The 23,703-nt window shown below is 32.7% G+C and overlaps 1 protein-coding gene across 2 annotated transcripts in view; it reads right to left on the minus strand.

Annotated features, from left to right (window-relative positions):
* PTPN12 (protein tyrosine phosphatase non-receptor type 12) overlaps nt 1-23,703 on the minus strand; it is a 96,177-nt gene that overhangs the window by 36,803 nt on the left and 35,671 nt on the right. For both annotated transcript variants that reach the window (XM_012747281.3, XM_012747296.3), the window contains exons 2-5: nt 16,706-16,814; nt 8,363-8,439; nt 6,793-6,888; nt 4,751-4,789 (exon numbers count right to left, since the gene is read on the minus strand). In XM_012747281.3, coding sequence (XP_012602735.1) covers nt 4,751-4,789; nt 6,793-6,888; nt 8,363-8,439; nt 16,706-16,814 — 321 coding nt within the window. The remainder of the gene's footprint in view (nt 1-4,750; nt 4,790-6,792; nt 6,889-8,362; nt 8,440-16,705; nt 16,815-23,703) is intronic.

Consider the following 23,703-nt stretch of genomic DNA (forward strand, 5'->3'; position numbering starts at 1 on the left):
GTACTAACTCAACTGTTTTATTGACCTTTAATTTCTTTACTTGTAAAAATAGGCATAATAATCCTTATCTTACAGGGTTGCTGTATGTACTAAATAAGAGTATATTTCAAATGTTCTATTGATGGTAAAATCCCTCTACAACCATAATACATCATTTTAACTACCCACTTTTATTTGAGATTACATTTTCCTCTCTTGCCTTCCTATTTTAAACAGGTAGAGAAATAGTAGAAAATTCAATTTTCATTAGTTTCTAATAATAACACTTATCATTTTAGAAAATTATGTGACTGAAAAGCCTAATTTTATAGAAGATACAGTGTTTCAGATTCTAAGAAATTATGCAATTATTTATCAAGACCCAATAAAAGGGAAGAGAAGTGACCATCTAGCTTAAATAAACCTTTTGGCAGTGGGAAATATAACCAGTCATGAATTTCTGATTAAATTCTAATAGTTCCAAATATAAATGCAGTACTCCTCACAGTACAACTAAGTATAATAGAACTGTCTGGTATGTCAGGTTAGAGCAAATACTACTAATATTTTAGAGGCTTAAAACCATAGGTAATCCTCAAACATAATTTCTCAAGAAGTTTATAGAAAATGATAAAATTAAATTATTTTTGAGGGCTTTTAAATTTTGTCTTCTATCTGGTAAAGCTTTAATATCTTGAAGCAAACAGAAAACAATTTATAAAAGATTCATTTAGGTAAGAATCAAAAGCTGTGTGAATAACATGCCCTTCATTCAGATGAGCACTAAGTAAATAAGGATATTGATATTTAGATTCCTGGTATAAAACTCATAACAATTAATATCAAAAACTATGTGTAAAGCCTCATATATGCTCAATCTCTAATACTGCAAGGTGGGTATTATTTTCATTTCAGAGATGAGGAAACTGAAGCTCAAATGGAAGTATACTGCATCACGATCAAAACACTAGTAAAGGGTAGGTTTATCTGATTTCATTATCTTTCTTTCCATTAAGTCATATTCAAAGTCATGAACAAAGTCCAAGTTACCCAAAAATTTCATAGGTCCTAACTCATTCACAGTCTACTACTAACAAGACACTATGAATCACAAAAATTTGGCTTCAAAAAATTTGTACCATATACATCTTAATTTTTCATCAAGTACTACTACTAATAACAGTGTGAGCTTGGCTTATTCATAGAATGAAAAAACAAATCCTAAACCTTAATAACTTTAAGAAAACATTAGAAGAATGAAATTAAAATGTCCTAATATAATGATTAATAATAATATTGAAGTACACATTGACAATACTTAAAACAGACAACTTGATTATTTAATAATTTCTCAGTTTTTATATTTTCTAGTCTTAGATTTTTCATTTTCTGTCCATCATTACTTAATATTGGTAAAGGATGTGGCTGAGGGGAATAAAAAGAAATTATTAAAATAAGGTTTCCCATTTATTAATATTTCACATAACTGAGAGATATGTCTTGCTTTCGTAATACATCTCTTACTAAAAAAATTAAACTTTTTATAACTTAAAAATAATTTTTGTACATTAACAAATCACATTAGTATAAGAAAATTTCAAATAAAATTATTATGTAATTTGTTTGATTTGTATGTCATGTGTATAGAAAGCCACACTTTTATTTTATTTAAATACCTATTCTCTGTAAATATATTATCACTTACTAATATGAGGACTTAAGAATATATGCTTCAGGACATCATAACAATTTTAGAACAAATTTCACTTGTATACAGCATAAAAATACCAGTGTTTAAAAAGATAGTGAAAACAAACAAAAAATATGGTATTATTTGTAAAAAGACTAATCAGAACAGTCAAACTATAAATAAATGATAATCAAAATTATTTTATCTAACACATTTTTATTTGCTCAATTTTATTTTGTAATACCACCCCACTTCAGTCCATAAATGGTGTTCTACTTACAACTATTAAATATCTGAAAATTACCAAGTAACAGTATATAATCAGTTATTTTAAGTACAAGTATACCTCATTTTATTGTACTTCACTTTATTGTGCTTTCCAGATATTATTATTTTTTTTTTTTACAAATCAAAGGTTAGTGGCAACCCTGCAATAAGCAAGTTTATCGGTCCCATTTTTCCAATAGCACGTGCTAACTTCAGGTCTCTGTGTCACATTTTGGTAATTCTCGCAGTATTTCAAACTTCTTCATTATTATTAAAGCTGTTATGATGATCTATGATCAGTGATCTTTAATGTTACTACTGTAATTGTTTTGGGATGGCATAAACTACACCCATTTAAGATGGCAAACTTAATTGATAAATGTTGTGCACCAACCAGCCATTCCACTCTTTCTCTCCCTCTTCTTGGGTCTGTCTCCCAAGACACAATACTGAAATTAGGCCAATAAATAACTCTACAATGGCCTCTAAGTGTTAGGTAAAACTAAGGGTTGTACTTCTCACTTTAAATCAAAAGCTAAAAATGATCAAGCTTAGTGAGAAAGGCACGCTGAAAGCCAAGAGAGACCAAAAGCTTGCCAGTTAGCCAAACTGTGAATACAAAGGAAAAGTTCTTGAAGGAAATTAAAAGTGTTATTCCAGTGAATATAAGAATAATAAGAAAGCAAAAGAAAGCATATCAGCCTTACTCCTGATATAAAGAAAGTTTTAGAGGTCTGGACAGAAGATCAAACCAGATATAACATTTCCCTAAGCCAAAGTCTAAACCAGAGCAAGGTCCTAAATCTCTTCAATTCCAAGAAGGTTGAGAGAGTTGAGGAAGGTACAAAAGAAAAGTCTGAAGCTAGCAGAAGTTGGTTCATGTGGTTTAAGGAAAGCTGTCTTTATAATATGAAAGTGCAAGACAAAGTAGCAAGTGCTCATATAGAAGCTACAAGAAGTTATCCATAAAATCTAGCTAAGATTATTAAAGGTAGCTACCATAAACAATGGATTTCAGTGTAGACAAAGCAGCCTTATATTGGAAAAAGATGGCATCTAGGACTTAAATAACTAAAGAAAAAAGTCAATGTCTAGCTTCCAAGGACAAGCTGACTTTCTAGTTAGGTATTAATGCACCTGGCAACTTTAAGTTGAAGCCAATGCTCATTTACCATTCTGAAAATCCTAGCGGCTGTAAGAATTATATGTCAAATCTACTCTGCCTGTGCTCTGTAAGTGGAACAACAAAGCCTAGATGACAGCACATCTGTTTACAGCATAGTTTACTGAATATTTTAAGCCCAATGTTGAGACCCACTGCTAAGAAAAAAAAATTCTTTTCTAATTATTACTCATTGATAAGCACATGGTCAGTTACCCAAAAGCTCTGATGGAGATGTTTAAGGAGACCAGTGCTGTTTTCATTCCTGCTAACAGAACATCCATTCTGCAGCCCATGGGACAAAGAGCAATTCTGACATTCAAGTCTTATTATTTAAGAAATATATTCTGTAAGGCAACAGCTGTCATAGATAGTGATTACTCTGGTAGATCTGGGCAAAGTACATTAAAAACCTCCTGGAAAGAATTTACCATTCTAGATGCAATTAAGAAGATTCATGATTCATGGAAGGAGGTCAAAATATGAACTTTAATAAGACTTTGGAAGAAGTTCATTCTAATCCTCACGGGATTCAAGACTTCAGTGGAGGAAGTACTACAGATGTGGCAGAAATAGCAAGACAACTTGAAATAGAAGTGGAGCCTGAAGATGTGACTGAATTGCTGCAATCTCATGACAAAACCCTAACAGATGAGAAATTCCTTCTTATGGATGAGCAAAGAAAGTGGTTTCTTGAGATGGAATCTCTTTCTAGTGAAGATGCTATAAACATTGTTGAAATGACAACAAAGGATTTAGAATATTACATAAACTTAGTTGATAAAGCCATGGCAGGGCTTGAGGGGATTGACTCCAATTCTGAAAGAAGTTCTGCTATGGGTAAAATGCTATCAAACAGCATCACACTGGGGGATGGACATGCTTGAAGCTCTTACTCGAGGGGGGACTGGGGCGTGGGCAATAGAAGTAACCTTAACACTTGTACCCCCATAATATGCTAAAATAAGAAAAAATACAAAAAAAAAACCCCAGCATCATATGCTACAGAGAAATCTTTCATGAAAGGAAGAATCAATTCATGCAGCAAAGTTCACTGTTGCCTTCTTTTAATAAATTGTCACAGCTACCCCAACGATCAGCAAACCATCACCCTGATCATTGAGCAGCCATAAATGTTGAGGCAAGATCCTCCACCAGCAAAAAGATTGACTTGAAGGCTCTGATGACTGTTAACTTTTTGTAGCAATAAAGTATTAAATTAAATTACATACATTTTTTAGGCATAATGAAGGCTATTGGACACTTAATAGACTACAGTATAGTGTAAACATAACTTTTATATAACTGGGAAACCAAAAAATTTGTGTGACTGCTTTATTGTGATAATTGCTTTATTTTGATATTTGCTTTATCATGGTGGTCTGGAACTGAACCTAAAATATCTCTGAGGTATGCCTATATGTCATAAAATGTACTTATAAAATGTTAAAAACAAACAAACATAAAGCCTTTACATGCTTTAGAGTATTTTGTTCCTTGTATCAAATAAAAGCAACAGCAGAACCCCAAAATAAAAGTATCTACTTTAACTACTTAGGCTCAGACTATAATAATAATAATAATAATAATAATAAAAGACTGAAAATATTTATTCCTAAAAATGAAATAATAATAAAAAGAGGTATACATACCCTTCCCATCTCAAATTCTCGACAGGCCATTACAATGATCTAAAAGGAAGCAGTGGAGGGCATGGGATGAAGAATGTATCAGTTAAACACAATTTTACTTTTTAATAAAATACAAATTTGAATAATTACTTTTTAACCTGAACAGAAGTATACTTGGTCTTTCTAAAAAAGTAATTTTAATATTAAATGTATAAGTTAAAGAAATTATCAGAATCACAACCTTCCAAACAAGGGCTGACCATATAGCAACAAATTAAATTGGTTCTAGTCAACATGATTTATTTGGCTTGAATTAAATTATGTTAATCTTACAAATTTACTTCTGATTTTTGAAATTATATTAAAATACTACTTTTAGGATAGTTATATAATTAAATAACACTATTAATTAAAATGCATTTAATAGAATTATCTTAAAAATGAATGCATTTAATTTAACACCATCTTTAAACATAAAGTTTATATCTGCTCCCCTTTTCAACATTTTACTAGGCAAACTTCCAAACATACAGCAACGTTGAAAGATTTTTACAGCAAACACTGTATAGCTATCATCTATAGTCTATCATTAACACTTCACTATAATTGTTTTATAACATAGCCATCCCTCTATCAACCCATCTTATACATTTCAAAGTAAAATGAAGACATCAATACATTTTCCCCTAAATGCTTCAACATGCATATCATTATCTAGAACTCATTAACTTTTATAGTGTTCACAGTATTTTCCCCTTGAGGTAAATTTTACATATAATAAAATGCACAAATCTGGCTGGGCGCGGTGGCTCACGCCTGTAATCCTAGCTCTCTGGGAGGCCGAGGTGGGTGGATTCCTTGAGGTCAGGAGTTCAAAACCAACCTGAGCAAGAGTGAGTCCCCGTCTCTACTATAAATAGAAAGAAATTAGTTGGTCAACTAATATATATAGAAAAAATTAGCTGGGCATGGTGGCACATGCCTGTAGTCCCAGCTACTTGGGAGGCTGAGGCAGCAGGATTGCTTGAGCCCAGGAGTTTGAGGTTGCTGTGAGCCAGGCTGATGTCACAGCACTCACTCTAGCCTAGGCAACAAATTGAGACTCTGTCTCAAAAAAAAAAAAAAAGCACAAATCTTAGGTGACCACTAAGTTTTGACAAAAGCATACATCTGTGCAACACAAACGCCTATCAAGATACAGGATGTTTCCATCATGTAGAAAGTTTCTTCATGCCCTTTCCCAGTCAATCCCCAAGCACATCTAGTTTTAAATTGAAGTATCAGCAAACATTAACAACTAGAATTTTTCCCTCATTTTACTAATCTTTCAAAGACTAACAAGGGATGCCAATGCTTTAAAATCATTATAATTCCATAGAAAAATACTGTTACAATGCTCATAAGACAGGAATGAAAGCTCAACATTACTGATTTTCCACATACACACAACCAAATCATCACCAGAACAAATGCTTGGGTTCCCAGGGTGATACACATTAGTACAGAGTAGCTCTCTGCAATATCCTCCCTAACTCACTTATTTTCTGGTTTTTATTATTTTGGGGTTTTGTTTTGTTTTGTTTTATTTTGAGACAATGTCTCAATGTCACCCCCAGTAGAAAACAGTGGCATCATCATAGCTCACAGCAACCTCTAACTCCTGGACTCAAGTGATCCTCCTACCTCAGCCTCCCAAGTATCTGGGACTACTAGAGTATACCATCAGGCCTGGTTAATTTTTTTCTATCTGTTGTAGAGATGAGGTCTTGCTATGATGTCCACTTTGGTCTTAAATTCCTGGCCCCAAGGCATCTTCCTGCCTTGGCCTCTCAAAGTGCTGGGATTATAGGTGTGAGCCACCATGCATGGTCCTATCACACACTCTTAAAATATCTAGACTAGTTTGTGAGAATTTAATGATATCCTAAAAATCAGTTGTCTTGTTAGTAAATGTCACTTATAATTAAACATATCATATGGCTAAAATATCCTCTCATTCCTTATTCAGTAATGTCATTACATATATATTTCTCAAAATATATTATGAAAGGTAAATTACTTACTACAACATTGTACTCCCATATCATTCTCCAAAAATCTATTACGGTGTTTGCTAAGGGTCCTTGGGTTGCCACATATGCTTTTGGCCCATAGACACCCTAAAATGGTTAAAATCAACTTTTACATTTATTATGATTACGAAAAATATTTCATTACCTAAATCTTAAGGTTTTAAATTTTATTAGTAATACTGTTGTTTTCATCTAATGCATTTCTAAATAATATTTCTTTCATAGTACATAAAAGCATGGCAAAATATATTCAATTCACTTCTGCTTTTGGTGACTATTACACTTTTGTATGTTTATTAGACACAGAGCACAGAATTGGTAATGAAGGACCACCTCATACTAATTGAAATTATTATTTACCTAGCGATTGAAAACAAAAGACCTAATACCTAGTTAACAAAGCTAGCTGTAGCATAAATATAAGAATATAGTTTAATTATAAAACAATACTAAAATTAGATAGGTTTTAAACAATAAACATAAAGTAAACAAACATAAAATATACCCAAACAGGATAGCTGACTAAAATACTGAACTACCACATAACTGAATCATACAATGAATCAGTGTCATTAAGCACAATTAAAAACTATAACTTTTAACAAATATCCTTATAAAAGATATGAACACTGACAACATCTGAAACAGCAAACTATTTATTGTTTTTTGTTTAATCTATTAATTTTGGTTTTTACCACCATTATAATAGAATTGATTTTGTTGAAAAAGAAGTTTTTATTTAAAACAATGACTGTTCAGTGTTGGCATATATATTAATTTTACCACATAAATTCTTACCACTTAATATTTATCAACAAAATATCATATTAAAAAGTAAATAAATAACATATATGAACACCTGAAAATTACAGTGTCATATGACTTGAAAGATTCAAAAGCATAGAATAACTGATGGAACAAATTCAAGCCTTGTATTTAAATTCAATCAAGTGGCAGTTTGCATCTGTCTCTATTTAAAATCAAAGGTATCCAAATAAAGGTTACCAAAAAAAAAAAAAAAAAAAAAAAAGACTATTTAATCTTGGATCTGGGTTGCCACTTAAAACAGTGACAATTGCCAAAAGTTTTAAATTTATGTTCCATAATTTAAAATTAGTGTTACCTAGTAATTCCAGTCCTAGTAATTTATCTCAATAAATTATTCAAAAGAACAAAAGATGTTCACTGTGGTATTACTATCAAGAAAAATTGGAAACCACCTATATGGTTTCAACAACAGGGAATAACCATGTACATCTATGTGCATAAACTCAGAGGGGTAACTGAAAAGATGATTCAGTGATAGGTAAAGTATTTATGAGCCTTCAAAGTAAAAGAAACAAAACAACAAATATTATCTATTACCATAAAATGAAGCAAAACTGTTTATGAATATGAATAAAGAGGCTAGAAGTACACAAAATGTGCCAGGGCAGTGATTTTATTTTTATTTCTTTTGCTGTTGGTACCATGTTTAGGCAATTTAAAAAGTTTTAATAAGACTGGTATGCAGGAAGACATTAAGTATGGCAGAGAAATATCATTTATAATTAATACATACCTTAATAAAATTTGCATTGATATAGTCTGAATCTTGAGAAGGAGTTTTTAAAGTCAACTTAACTCTGCTGTGATCAACTGTAAGAAAAAAAAAGACATTCTATAAATTATGTCCTATTGGCACACAGGTATTTCCTAATAAAGCATAAGTAAAGGTATGTAGAAAACTAAGAACATTTACTTTTCAAAACAATGAATGAAAAGGGACTCTAGGCATAAGCAGGGTAATTTCTAACATTATACTGATAGCAAATAAAATAAATCTTAAGACAACAACAACAACAAAAAAAGAAACAGTGATGAAAGCGGTATATTAAATTTGTAATTTGAATCATCTCTGGAACTCTTTTAAAATACAAATTCCAGGGCATCATCCCAGGTTTACTAGAGCATAGTCTAGGATTTAAGCCTCTGTAGTTTTTAATGAGTATACCAGGTAACTGATAAATACTGACACACAATACTGACATAAACCACTGACATACAAGCTCATTTGCCAAAATTCTTATTAGGAAATCTAACTTTCATACTTCACATGAAATTATAAAAATTAAGTAAATTATGACAAATTAATGAATTGACATTATATATAAAAAGTACTCAATACTACACTTGACCAATAATATTTATTAATGGGTAATATCATTCAAAATAAAAAAATTATAATAAAATCCAAAAACAAACTTGATTAATTTTGTAAGTATGTATTTTTAAATTTTTTAAAAATAAAAGTAATATGTACATAATTTTTAAAAATTAGAATTTTTAAAAACTAAAATTTTAAAGATGAAAAGTAAGTCTTCCCTTGCCATTTAATTCCAGGGCTCTCTCTTTACCAACAAGACACTATGTTTAAAAAACATTATTTTACACACATACCTACATACTTTAAAAAACTACACAATGTGCAATCATCCCATATACATGGTGTTCTGTACCTTATTACTTTTCAGTTAATAATATATCTCAGAATTCTTCCCACACTGCTGTATACACATCTGTTACCAGCACTGCTATAAATTCCTAACAAAGGAATTGCTACTTGCCTTCTAAAAGGTAAATAACAATTTATGTAATATAGGTGTTACTGATAAGAGTGGGTATTATCAAACCTTTTAATCACTGACAACCCAAAAGTAAAAATATCTTGTTTTAATGTGCATATCTTGAATTATGCAAATGGTGTTTTAATATATTTATTGATTATGTACATTTCTTTTTCCATAAACTGCCTGTTTATATCCTTTGCCCATTTTTCCATGTATATTTTTTCCTACTATTTTCTATGAAATCTACGCAAAAAGGGAAACCTAACCCTCTGTCGTAAGTAATGCAAATAGTTTTTTCTAGTTTCTGTTGAGGCTTGAAACTTTTCATTTAAAAATAATTTTTTTTTTTTCCCTGAGACAGAGTCTCACTCTGTTGCCCGGGTAGAGTGCAGTGGCATCAGCCCAGCTCACAGCAACCTCAAACTCCTGGGCTTAAGCAATCCTCCTGCCTCAGCCTCCCAAGTAGCTGGGACTACAGGCATGTGCCACCAGGCCCGGCTAATTTTTTCTATATATTTTTAGTTGGCCAATTAATTTCTTTCTATTTTTGTAGAGACGGGGTCTCACTCTTGCTCAGGCTGGTTTTGAACTCCTGACCTTTAGCGGTCCTCCTGCCTTGGCCTCCCAGAGTGCTAGGATTACAGGCATGAGCCACCACACCCAGCCTAAAAATAATTTTATATTTATAGAAAAATTATAAAAATAATAGAGAATTCCTATATACCTCTCATTGAGCATCCTCTAATATTAACATTTTACATAACCATAGGACAATTATCAAAGCAGAAAATTGTTATAAAACTATTAATTAACAGACTATACAAATTTTACCAATTTTTTCTATTAATAATATCTTTTTTTCTCTTCCCAAGGTCCCACATTACCTTTAATTATTATTTCTCTTTAATTTCTTCCAATCTAGAAAAGTTCCTTTTATCTTTTTTTATGACTGCAATGAGGTTATACATTTTGATAAAAATACCACAGAATGATGTTCTGTCCTTCTCAAACAACACACCAGGGAGTTGATGATAACCATGTAACTTGTGATGTTAACCTTAGTCACTTGGCTAATTGGCATTGGCTGGCATCTCTACTATAAAGTTACTGTCTTTCCCTTTGTAATTAATAAATATTTGCAGGAGATACTTAAGACTATGAAATCCTAAAGTAATAGGATTGCCTAATATTTGTTGTCTCTGGATTAAAAAGGACCATAACACGTAATGTAACATATCATTACCATTATCATCACATTATGGTCCCTTCTAATCCATGAATAATGAATATTAAAGGTAGTTAAATACAAAAAGAAATACACCATGGTGCATGCCTGTAATCACAGCTACTCGGAGGCTAAGGAGGGAGGATGGCTTAAATCCAGGAGTTTGAGACCAGCCTGAGCAACATAGTAAGAGCCTGTCTCAAACAACAACAACAAAAAACAACCAAGGGAAGAAAGGAAGGAAAGAAGGGTAATAGACATAAGTAAAATTCTTAGAAGTCTTAAAGGACAACTAATGAATAACTAACATATTTTTCATTGTCTAACACCCCCTTTTTTTGAGACAGAATCTCACTCTATTGCCCAGGGTATAGTGGTGGCATCATCACAGCTCACTGCAACCTCAGATTCCTGGGCTCAAGTGATCCTCCTGCCTCAACCTTCCCAACAGCTGGGACTAAAGGCACACACTACCACACCCACCTAATTTTTCTATTTTTTTTGTAGAGACAGGGTCTTGATATATTGTTCAGGCTGGTCTTGAACTTCTAGCCTCAAACAATCCTGCTTCAGCCTCCCAAAGTGCTAGGATTAAAGGTGTGAGCCACCACACCTGGCCTGAGGCCAAATTTTATACATAGCACTAATGCCTAGTTTTGCTGATTCAATTAATAAATTTATTTTTGATGTAATCTTTGTAAATTTGTAGGAAGAGACATGAGAAAGACATACTGGCTTCTAATAAAAATTATTTATCTCCTCACCATGTTTCCAGGAAAGAGAATGTTTACATGTTTACCAATACTCTGTCATTTACTTCATTCCACCTTACATGCCACCCCCCTCACCTTTTTAAATACTATTTGGGATAGGAAATCTACACACAAAAGAATACTACATGAGAATCGGCTGGGCCCAGTGGCTCAGGCCTGTAATCCTAGCTCTCTGGGAGGCTGAGGCGGGCGGATTGCTCGAGGTCAGGAGTTCGAAACCAGCCTGAGCAAGAGCGAGACCCTGTCTCTACTATAAATAGAAAGAAATTAATTGGCCAACTAATATATATAGAAAAAATTAGCCGGGCATGGTGGCGCATGCCTGTAGTCCCAGCTACTTGGGAGGCTGAGGCAGGAGGATTGCTTGAGCCCAGGAGTTTGAGGTTGCTGTGAGCTAGGCTAACGCCAGGGCACTCACTCTAGCCTAGGCAACAAAGCGAGACTCTGTCTCAAAAAAAAAAGAATACTACATGAGAATAGAATATTCAGTAGTTAAGAAAACGTTGGTTAAGTAACTATAAGAAGCTTTCTCTTACCATGTTTGCCAGTAATAAGCGGTCCTAATTAATTACCCTTATTCATATGTCATAGTAACCTCCATTCAAAGTATCTCAAAGGTAGAGTTCAATATTTGGTTTACCACTGGGTCCTCGGTAAATGTTTCTGGTAACTGTAAATCCAAATGAGAATAGTGGCTCCAAATGACAGGACTGGTGCCAGGCTGACTACAAGTAGGCTAGGAATTTCTTTCTTTTTCTTTTTTTTTAAATTTTCTAAGATGGAAGATTTTAAGCACATACTAAAATAGAATAGTATAATGAATACTCACATATCATCCATTATCCAGCTTTAATAATTATCAACATTTTGCCAATTTTATTTCATCTATTCCCAGTCATTCAAAAGCTGGGGAAAGCAAATTAAAATACAAGATTTCTGGAGTCCTATATCTTGCAGTAAGTTTAATTCAGTAAGTTCAAAATGGGGTACAGAAACGCTTTTTTAAAAATTCCCCATTAAAATCCTAAGAGAGGCAAATTTTGTAGTCACTGCCTTATACCATATGTATACTATATTATTGAGAATTTAAAAGTCAATATTATGCTACTTATATCATGTATATTTTAATATTCTTTATCGGTGCTGTTATTTTTAAAATTTATTTGTTGATTTTCAGAGACAGGGTCTCGCTCTGTTGTCCTCACTGGAGTGCAGTAGCAAGATCATAACTCACTGCAACCTTGAACTTCTGGGCTCAATTGATCCTCCCACCTCATCCTCCCAAAGTGCTAGGATTACAAGTGTGAATCACCCTGCCTGGCCTACTGGTGCTAACTACTAAGCATAAGGAAGAGTAGAAAGAATCTAAATACCAAAGAAATGAAAATAATCATTCCTTTCCATGCTTTTGCTGACTGCCTCTATAATCCCCCAAGAACCCAACTCCAGATAAAGCCAATACTGGCTATACAAGAGGCTCTTTAAAGTAGCACCCTCCCCAACAAACATTAATAAACTATGGCAACAAAAAGAGAATATATACACATTGTCACCTCCAAGGAAACAGAAATCTCCTATTACTAAATCTTAGCTCTAAGAAATAAAATAATCTCCATAATTAACATAAGAATAGGCAGGGTACCCAGATCCACCACTTCTAAAGGCTAACTAAAGTTTAGCCCTTTCAAGAGACAAAATACAGGTCATCCCTTGACCTAATACTTAGAAATTTCTCAAATCTGGGACTAACTTCAGTATCTAGAATATGTTAAGAATTCTTATAATTCAAAACAATTTTTTAAATGTACAAATGATCTGAATAGACTTTTCACCAAAGAAGATACAAATGGCTAACACCACATGAAAAGATGCTCAACATTATTTTTGATTAGGGACATGCAAATGAGAAACATGAGCTACCTCTACACACCCACTAGAATAACTATAATCTAAAGGACCAACAGCAATCAGTGTTGGTGGAGATGTGAAGAAACTGTGACCTTCATACATTGCTGCTGGGAATGCGAAATGGATAACCACTTTGGAAAATAGTTTAGTAGTTTCTTATAAAGTGAAAAATAAGCTTCTGTTGACCTAGCAATTCCATTTCTATGTATCCATCCAAGAAAAATAAAATCTTATGTCCACACAAAGACTTTTATGAAAATATTCATAGCAACATTATCCAAAACGTTTATCAACTGGTAAATGGATAAACAAAATGTGAGATATCTACACAACAGAATATTATTCAACAAAAAGAAAGGGACTGAATCTTAGAAACATGCTAAGTCAAAGAAGCCACAAAAATTGTATGATCACATTTATGTTAAATTTACAGAAATTGAAAATCTATAGAGATAGATAGCAGATTAACAATTGCCTAGGGCTAAAGACTTCAGATCTTTTGGGGGTGATAGAAATGTCCTAAAACTGGATTGTGTTAATTATTGTGTAACTCTAAATTTACTAAAAACACATTGAATAGTACACTTAAAATGGATAAATTTCATGGTATATAAATTATACCTCAAATTTATTTAAAAAACATTATTTCCACAAACACTGGACATGTTAAACATACAAAGGAAATTAATGACTTAAATTATTCTCTAACAGAATACATCTCTCTATGTACAATTACTTTTAATTTTCCAAATCAAACTAACTAGGAATTTACTGGAAACCTTAAATAACGTAAAGGGAAAAAGGCACTGCCACTCTGACTATAGCACAGTGATTAAAAGCTTAGGCTCTAGAACAAGGTCTCTCAATTTCAGCAGTACTGACATTTCAGCCTCGATAATTCTTTGTTGTGGGGGACTGTATTGTGTATGTAGGTAGTGTAGCAGCATCCCTGACCTCTGCCCATTAGCAGACTGTCCACCTCCAAACTCCAGCTGTGACAACCAAAATGTCTCCAGACATTGCCAAATGTACCTTGAGGGACCAATTATCATAGTCAAGAACCAACACTCTGGATATAAACAGCTTAGGTTTAAATCCTTGTTCCACACTATAAACTGTTGTGATAAACTGTTTAATCTCTCTGTGTCTCAGCTTCCTATCTGCAAAATGGCTTATATTAAGTACCTAATAGTTTTGTTGTGATAATTATGATAATCTATTTATCACAAAAATTGGCAAACAGTGTAAATCAGGGCTTTTATTTTTCAGATAAAAAAATAAAAGTTTAACACCACTAACCTTTCCCTTCTAGCCCTAACCAAAATTATAAAGCTTCTGCCTTCTATTCCCACCTTTCTCTCTGCCCCTCATTCTTAATATATTATTCTCAATAGCACTAATCACAGCATGACAGACCATGTATGTTAATTTGTATTAATTGTTCTGCACCTTGACCAAAATATAGGATTCAAACAGGCAAGGATTTTTGCCAGTTTGTGTTTTGCTGCAATGCCTGCACATAGTATATGCTCAAAGCTTTCTGTAGAATGAATGAATGAATGAATGAATGAAACAACACATGAAAAAAGAAACCTGGAGCTTTTTAAGATTTATTTCTCTGACAGCAAAAGATACTGGAAAGACTATCTCTTTGAGTGATACATTAATAATTTCAGAGCACTGTAAGATTACCTCAAGATTATTCTGCTTAATACAAAGAAAGTGTCCAGAAACCCATGCCATCACCTATTCTGAGGTGGACTGGTGGTCTAAATGTTTGTGCCTCCCCAAAATTCATATGTTGAAACCTAATCCCCAATATAATAGTAATAAGAAGTGGGGCTGTTAGAAGGTGAGATAGGTCACGCCACTGTGGATAGGATTAGTGGTCTTATTTAAGAAGTCTGAGGGAGCTCCTATGCCCCTTTCACCATGGAAGGATGCAATAAGGTAGCACCCTCAATAACCCAGAGAGCAAGCCCTCACCAGCAACCAAATCTACCTGCTGGTGCCTTGATTTTGGAAATCCCAACCTCTAGAACTGTAAGAAATAAATTTCTGTTATTTATAAGCCACCCAATTTATGACATTTTTGTAATAGCAGCGTGAATAGACTAAAACAACACGTGAGGAAAGGGAAGTATATTGTACAAAAGCTTAATGAGTAGTTATAATACTATGAGCTAGGTACAATTCTAAGCATTTTATATTAACCTATCTAATACTCAAAATAACCCTAAAAGGTATTATTATTATAATCTCCATTTCACAGATGAGAAAACCAAGACACAGAAAGGATAAGTCCAAGGTCATACAGCTAGAAAGTGGTGGAGTAAGGATTTGAACTTCCAGAGTCAGAACTCTACCATTATGCTATCTTATCACTTGTTAATTCTGCCAACATTGGCTATCCACACATTCCACAGCTGAGAACAATGTTGAATAACAACAATAAAAAGATGAAGAATTACATTTGGGCAAAGAAGTCAATAAGGAAAAGAGGGAAGAAGACAAGAGAGGGAGAAGGTAATGTGAAAAAGGGTTATGGGGGAAGAAAATTTCAAAAATAGAGACTGGTCAATGGCATCAAAATATTATAGTTAACAGAAAAGAATAAACACTTTTTGAAAAAAACCCACCGAATCTGGTCAATTAAAAAGTCACTGAAACTTTATCAAGGAGATTTTAGAGAGAACAAGCTTTAAGAATCAATCAGACTTGTGGAAATGGTGTCACAGAACTTAGATAATTCCTGATACCTGAAGAAAAAAAGACTACTGGCAGCTTTAAGAGATAGCAGGTACAAGGTAAAGTTTTTATTTTATAAAATGAGGACACACTTAAGTACACTTTTAGAGTTGAAGCTATTTTGTCAGAAAACTATATATCTAAGAATAATTATATTACACAATGCTATTAGTCTAAGACATATTCAGACATATATATTCAGAATGGTGAGAATAGTAGACATACAGGTTTTTGAGTCATCTTATGGTTCATTTTTTCCATGCATAATTAATCAATTAAGGTTCTTGTGAACAGATAACAGATAAATCAATATTTTTAGCATTTTATAAAATTTATTCGATTGTCTATATTATTTTATTTTTATGAAATAACTTTTTGAATAGAGTTCACAAAAGATATTCTTACTTTGATTCTCAGTATTTAAAAGTAATTTAGCATTGGAGTAACTGTGATGCTTAAAGGGGAAAAAAGTAAACAACAAAAATTACTATCAGAAGGAAAAAGAAGCACAATTACAAATTATAATTTTATAGTATTTTTGAAAGAGAGGTTAATTACTACTCCTCAACAATCAGACTAGTTAGGTTACAAAAGGCTAATAAGCATTTCTATTTGTTCTATTAAGGGCATTTCAAACTTACATGGCAGTATGTCCTTATATCTGTTCTTTTTAACATTTTCTTCTTTTTCTCCAGTGGCTGTGGGATATATCTTTTCTGTTCTATATTTAGTAGACAATCTTCTTAATCGCTTAAAATACAAAAAAAATAAAAATTGAAGTTTAGAGAGACATTGATATTTTCAAAATTTTAATGATTTACAAAGTCTTCACTGAATTTTGCTGACCCCAAGACTTCACAACTCATTTTCCTGTTTCTCTAAGCTCTTAATTTCCTCATCCCTTAATAGTTAACCCCCAAGGAGAATTTCTTTTTTAGCATAAGTGCAAACATGATTAATTTATTTCAAATGAGCAGCAAAGAGGACAACTAGAAGAGAAGAATTTAAAGATACCATTAATAAGCTGAGTCAGAATATTTAACTCAGTCCTTAACATACTCAAGTAATTTCTGTGTTTAAACTAAGGGTCCCAATAACCAAATTAAAATCATGCTTAAAATAATTATGTACAGGTTTCTTTATTCCTTTTCTCAATAAACCATGAGCACCCATGATGTGCCAGGCTCTCTTCAAGACATAAGCTAATAATTACTTATAAGACACTGCAAAACAAAGTTCTTTCATACCAAATTGGAAATGTCCAACAAAGACCAATTCTGCTTATTCACTGCATTACAGAAGTGGTTTGTGGGTTAGTGACAAATTCTTACCACATATGGCAGTAGGGATGTTATTTGGGCTGGAATATTTCTGTGTGTCAGTAATACACTTCCTGCTTTCAGAAGCACTGAAAGTCAGCATTGTGAATTGTTTAAATTCTACTCAACTACACTGCTGAAATTTAATTTCAAAGGAGCCTACTTTCTTTCAGGCTTAAAGCCATATTGAAAGCATTCTCGTGTTACTATTCAACAGATTATTAAATACAAATGAAATGAAAAAGAAGTCTGGTAAAACCTAACTTTTTCACCATTTTATTTTTGTTACTTGCTGATATTTAATCAACTAAGAATGTTACGTCTTTATTTGTAAAAATAAGATAGAGCTATAATACAAGATTCTTGCCTTATTCTTGTTACGATATATTTCAACATCAGTAACTTGAAATAATTTAACAAATAGGCACTTACACATAAAATAGTAAACCTTTTCCTTTTCTTTGAAAAACTACTAAATTTTATCATCACAGTCTTAGAAACTTATTAACAGGATTTTTTTTAAGATAAAAAGACTAGAATCTTGTTGTGCCTTGGCATAATGCCAAAGTAAAATTCCCAGCATTTATGATACTATTTCCTGTAGTAATAGCGTTCTCAAAATATAAGCATGTGTTAGGGGGAAAAACTGTATTCAAAAGTAAATGGGCTATTGGTGAGGGTGTGGAGAAATCTAAACTTTAATACAGTGTTGGTGGAAAGGAATTAATTAGCACAACGCCCAAGAAAGGTAATTTGGCTATTACAAATGCATATAATCCCTTAACCAGGGAATTTTACTTTTACAATTCTGTCCTCCAGATTAAAATGACACACATGTGAAATGATGTATGTATAAAGTTATTATAGCATTGTTAATGATAGCAAAAGACTGCTAATAATCAAAAAAATCTATTAATAGAGGACTGGCTAAAGAGATTTATATCATTCATACAATCATATATAATATAGCTGAAAAACAAATGGGGAAGCTCTTTATATAGTGAGATGGCAATATCTTGAAAATATGCATTAAGTGTAAAAGGCAAGGAATACAGTAGTGTTCTACTGGTGTTAAAGATAATTAAAAATATATTTGTACTTCCTTGTACATATGCATATTAATAAAATATCTCTGGAAGAGAAACTATTAACAAAGGTGTCTGTGGGGAAAGGAAATGGGTAGCTGTGGGAAACAGATGAGAAGACATTACTGTTCCCTTTTCACACCTTTTGGATTATATGAATGTATTGCCTGTTCAAAAACTTGAATGTTAAAAAAGTAAATGGAAAGTAGAAAAAAATTGTTCATGATTTCATTACTACATATTAACAAAGATCCTAAGTTACTTATATATACATCTGGCATACGTAATTTGAATTTTTGTATTTTCTCTGTTCAAAGGTTAAATATTTGAAAAGAATGTTAGGTTGATGTCACTGAAAAAATATATATAAAAGAAAAAAAAAACTTCAAAAGAAAGAGAAGAGTGGCTGAACTTAATTATAAAATGTAAATGTACTTCTGGAATACCTGGTACAATCACTCCAAATATTCCTCTGTTATGTGACAAATTATGGTGAGAAATGTACAAAAGTTTTATGTGAAATGACTTTCCATTTCTCATATAATGAACCCTGAGAACACTTGTGTCACAAATAAATACCTAATTTACGTTTGGATTTTTATTTATCCAGTTTTCTTTTTTAATTTTTTTTTATTTTAGCATATTATGGGGGTACAAGTGTTAAGGTTACATACATTGTCCATGCCTCCCCTTCCCCCTTGAGTAAGAGCTTCAAGCATGTCCATCCCCCACATGTTGCACATCTTACTCGTTGTTATCCAGTTTTCTTAAAGCCCGACATACCATGGTATACTTTTTACATTGAAGCCTAAAATGAAGAATGCTCTATTAAAATAAAAGTCTACAAAAGTAGTATGCTTAGACATTTTTGTGCCCATCGGAGAAACAAAGGTGGTCCACAAAACACATTAAAACTTTGTTGACTTCAAAAAAATTCTACCCAACTGTATTAAAAAGATATTTTCAAGTAGGGACTTATTTCCTAACAAAAAATGTCAGCTTTATAGTTAGCTGCTTGAATTAAAATTCTGGATCTGCCACTTTCTAGCTATATGACAATGAACATATTTAATCCCTCTGTGTCTCATTTTTTTATAAAATAGAGAAAATACCTCTACACTCAGCAAAAAGCCTGGCACATAAAATGGCTCGGTAAGTGTTAACTATTATTATTGAGTCAACTACTGAAACTCTTTAAATGTTATTTGCCACTTCAGATTTATTTCTTTAAAATCTCCCCTAGATCAAAGATCAAAAGAGTCACACATTCTGGGCCAATTTGTCTGCCTGAAACTATTGAGTATTGTAAAGGAGTTTGTATGCCAAACTTGAGCATGCTTCAGATCACCTGGAAGACCACAAAGGCTTCACACCCCCAGAATTTCTAATTCAGAAGGTCTGGGGTAGAGAGCATGATAATTTGCATCTTTAATAAGTTCCCAGGTGTTATTGCGGCTTCTGTAGCCATGCTTGCTTTAAGAACCACACTGGTATAAGGGCTCTAAAAGAAAGAGTACTGTAATTGATTAGCATGGAGAAATGGAGGTTGATTTTACAATTTTAGTTTCCTCTATTTTATATACAGGTTGGCAGTATCAAAAAATTTAAGAAAAATGACTATGGATTTTTCCTCGGAAATTGAAAAGGGTTAGGGTTGAAGAAGAAAAAAATGCAGTTACCAAGTAGCAAAAAGAAAAAGGTTGGTGGGAGGAAGAGACCATGGTTCAGCAACAAGTAAGAACAAAAGGCACTGGCTATAAGAAACAAAAAGGGGTTAAATAAATGAACTAAAAAATTCTGAGCAATGGCAAATGGGAAAACCAAATCTCTTTTCTATCTTATAAAACAGTAAATAATCCAACACTGTATGGATATGAGAAAGCTCTTTATATAGTGAGTGTGAACTATACACTCAGTAGTGTGAAAGGGGGGGGACCCCACCATTAAAAGTTGCTTTCCAAGATTCCATCTGAAAAAATTCCCATGATAACCATCTTTCTCCAATCTGTATATGCTCTTTCTTTGTTTCTTAGTGGTAATTCCATTTGCACACCTCCAAAGCTTATCCATCTTTACATTTTAAGCCCTAGCTCCTGTAGAGAGTTTCTGATGCCCCACATCCAAAAATATTCTTTCCCTTCTGAGTTCTTTTTACCTTTATATATAGTCCTACAACACTTACCATTTCTTACTCTAATGATAAACATACAGAGAATACATCTTATTTCCCCTATTAAACTATAACCTCAGAGCACAAAATTATTGTCAGATTAATATTTGTAATGTAATACCCTGAATCCCTAGGGAACCCTCTTATTAAATATGTTGAATTAATTAATCTTAGAGTAAGATTTGATTTGGCCTAAAGCAGGTTTTATTTTTTAACACCACATCAACATTAATGTCCAAATAGTTCTTGAAGTAGCACTAAAGCTCATTTAACTATATGAAACAAAGTATCTATACATACAATTTTGTTTTAACTTCCTGACCACCATTCTATTATCTCTAGTGAAGCCGTTATTAATACTAGGAAATGCACAGGAAAAAAAACCTCTATATTATAGAGAAACATACCATATAATATACTAAGAAATTTTAGTCATAAACACAGTGCTTTGTGATAGACTGAGAACAGCACTGAACTAAACACTAATAAAAGTGTTAATAAAAGTAACAATTATTTCACATAATCCTAAAGCAAGAAAAGACTGAATCATTTACTATCTGAACTGGGCAAAAATATAGCTAAATGTTATATGTACATAAGTGTATGGATTCCTACCACACCCTTTATCATGTATGGCTTTTTTTTAATACTAAACAAACAAACAAAGGCCTTTAAGAAAGACATTGCCAATTAAGCCTACCCTTAAAGGTCTTTTAAAAAGTCACATAAATAAACTCCTTAAATAACTGCACTCCTATATTAGTTACTGTTCTAAAAGACAAATCTGATCATTTTAGTCCCATGCTTAAAAACCCTCCAATGGGTGTATTACTACCTCCACTTCCAAGTAAAACTACCAATTCATTGGTTTAATTATAAAATATTCCAAATGCTGCCTAATTTCCTAGCTTCTTTTTATAACAGTCTCTTACCAGGAGTTTGATGTTTCAGCCATATAGAATTACTTACCAACTCCACCAACCACCACCAGTAACCCCTCCAGCTCTTAACCATCACCAGTTTCACAATTTTTGCTCTTGCTGTTGAATTAATAGCAGGATTCTAGCTAAAGTGCTATTTCCTTTGTGAAGCCTTTCTTGAACCTTCCCTGCTTAACTTCTCAGCCTTCTGCAGTGAGTCCATAATACATTGCTCCATTATCATTTAGAATTTCTGATGCAAACAAAATCTAAGTTTAATATTCACTTTTTAAATAAAATTCCAAATAAATTATTTTCTCTTTATTTCTTAAAGCACAAAATTTATATCCGCTAATCCTAAAATCAATAAATGGGATTCTCAAAGGCCTCCAAAAAGCATATAAGTAATGTGAGTATCCTCTTTAAAACATCCTTTTGTGTGTCAAGATTTGAGTTCTTTTTTTTTTGGGAAAATGTTACAATTTATTAATAATAGTTAACATTGCATAGTTAATTAATTAAACTAGGTATTTATTGTATATAATATTAACATCTTCACTAGACTGAGTACTCAAGGATTTGAGATGATCTGCTATTCAGCACACCCCAAAGGTTGAGAAGATTTGAGTTCTTAAAAGGGTAGAACAATTTCATTGTTCATCTAAGGACTTGAGGCTACTGAGAATATGTTGTGTGAAGTTTGTTAAATATCTCCAGAGTCAAACAACTCTCTACTAGACTGTCCACTGAGTGTCTAATGGGCATCACACAGCACCACCATTTAACAGTTGCTCAAGACAAAAACCAAGGAGTCATCCTGGATTTGTTCCTTTACCTACTTCCCACATCAGCAAGACTTATTAGTTCTGCCTCTAAAATAAATCTAATTCTCTTTATATTTGCTGAACAGACTTTGAACTGAAAATACATGAAACAGAAAAGTATTCATTTGTTGATGGACTATAATTCAGGACAATTAAGAAAACAGTAAATGAAACATACCAAAAAACTAAACTAAGATGGAAATTAAGCTAACTCAAATTCTTTTTGAAATAAGATGGGATATAAATAAATTAAATACTAGAGCATAAGATCTCTGATGCTCTGTTACTAGACCACACACCACTACCCTAAATTTCTCAATGTTATAACACTTAAAAAACAGAAGTTTCATAAGACATTACTTTCAGTAAATATGCACATAAGAATATATAAATTTTAAAACTGTACCTCATATCGTAAAACAACAATTATTTTAAGCTTAAGAGTTATACTGTAGCCAAATATTTAGACTACTTAACCCACAAATCATGCTTTTGTCATTGCTCTGAAAATTTCTGAGGCAATTATTGGAGAATTCATGTGAATTTTATAAGGTAGCAGGTTTGGGACAGTTGGCATTCAATAGTAATTGTTAAATGAATAAATTCATCTGGTTTTATACCTGAACATTTTAATTATCCTCAGTCACAAAAAGCACTCAATATTAACAAATTTAATCCTACCACACAAGTTGCATAATATCAAATCAAAATGAATTCTTCTAAACCCCAGATACAATTACTGGCAGCAAATAGTAAAATCAGAGTATGACCTCCACCCAAAGTACACTATACTATCTCTAACTGGCTTTAAATCTTTATAAACATATGAAAAATATGCATACTACTACTCACTGTTACAAGCAGCTAAAACAACCAAATGGTCTTTCAACTATACAACTGCAAAGTCTACCTTTAAGTGCAAAACATGCAACTTTGCCTTTCAAAATTCATCTTCCTCATCTTTGCTCACACTTTACCCACTGCTATATAACTTGTCTGACATTCTTTTTTGGAAATACGTGGCTATGCCTCCTCATTTGAAACTAAGTCAGGACTGATAATGAAGAAAATAACTCTGAAGTAAATATGGGTCAATCTTACGGGTCTTTGGGTAACAAAATAATTCTGTGCTTTGCTCATGTTGAATTCATTCTTCTTCATTTTTTTTTTTATTTAGGCATATTATGGGGGTACAGATTTTAAGGTTTCAATAAAAGCCCATTCCTCGCTCTCCCCACAAGTCTGAGTCTCCAGCATGACCATCCCCCAGATGGTGCACATCTCACTCATTATGTATGTATATACCCGCTCCCCTCCCCCG

The sequence above is a fragment of the Microcebus murinus genome, chromosome 9, assembly GCF_040939455.1.
Source record: "Microcebus murinus isolate Inina chromosome 9, M.murinus_Inina_mat1.0, whole genome shotgun sequence".
Taxonomy (NCBI): Eukaryota; Metazoa; Chordata; class Mammalia; order Primates; family Cheirogaleidae; genus Microcebus; species Microcebus murinus.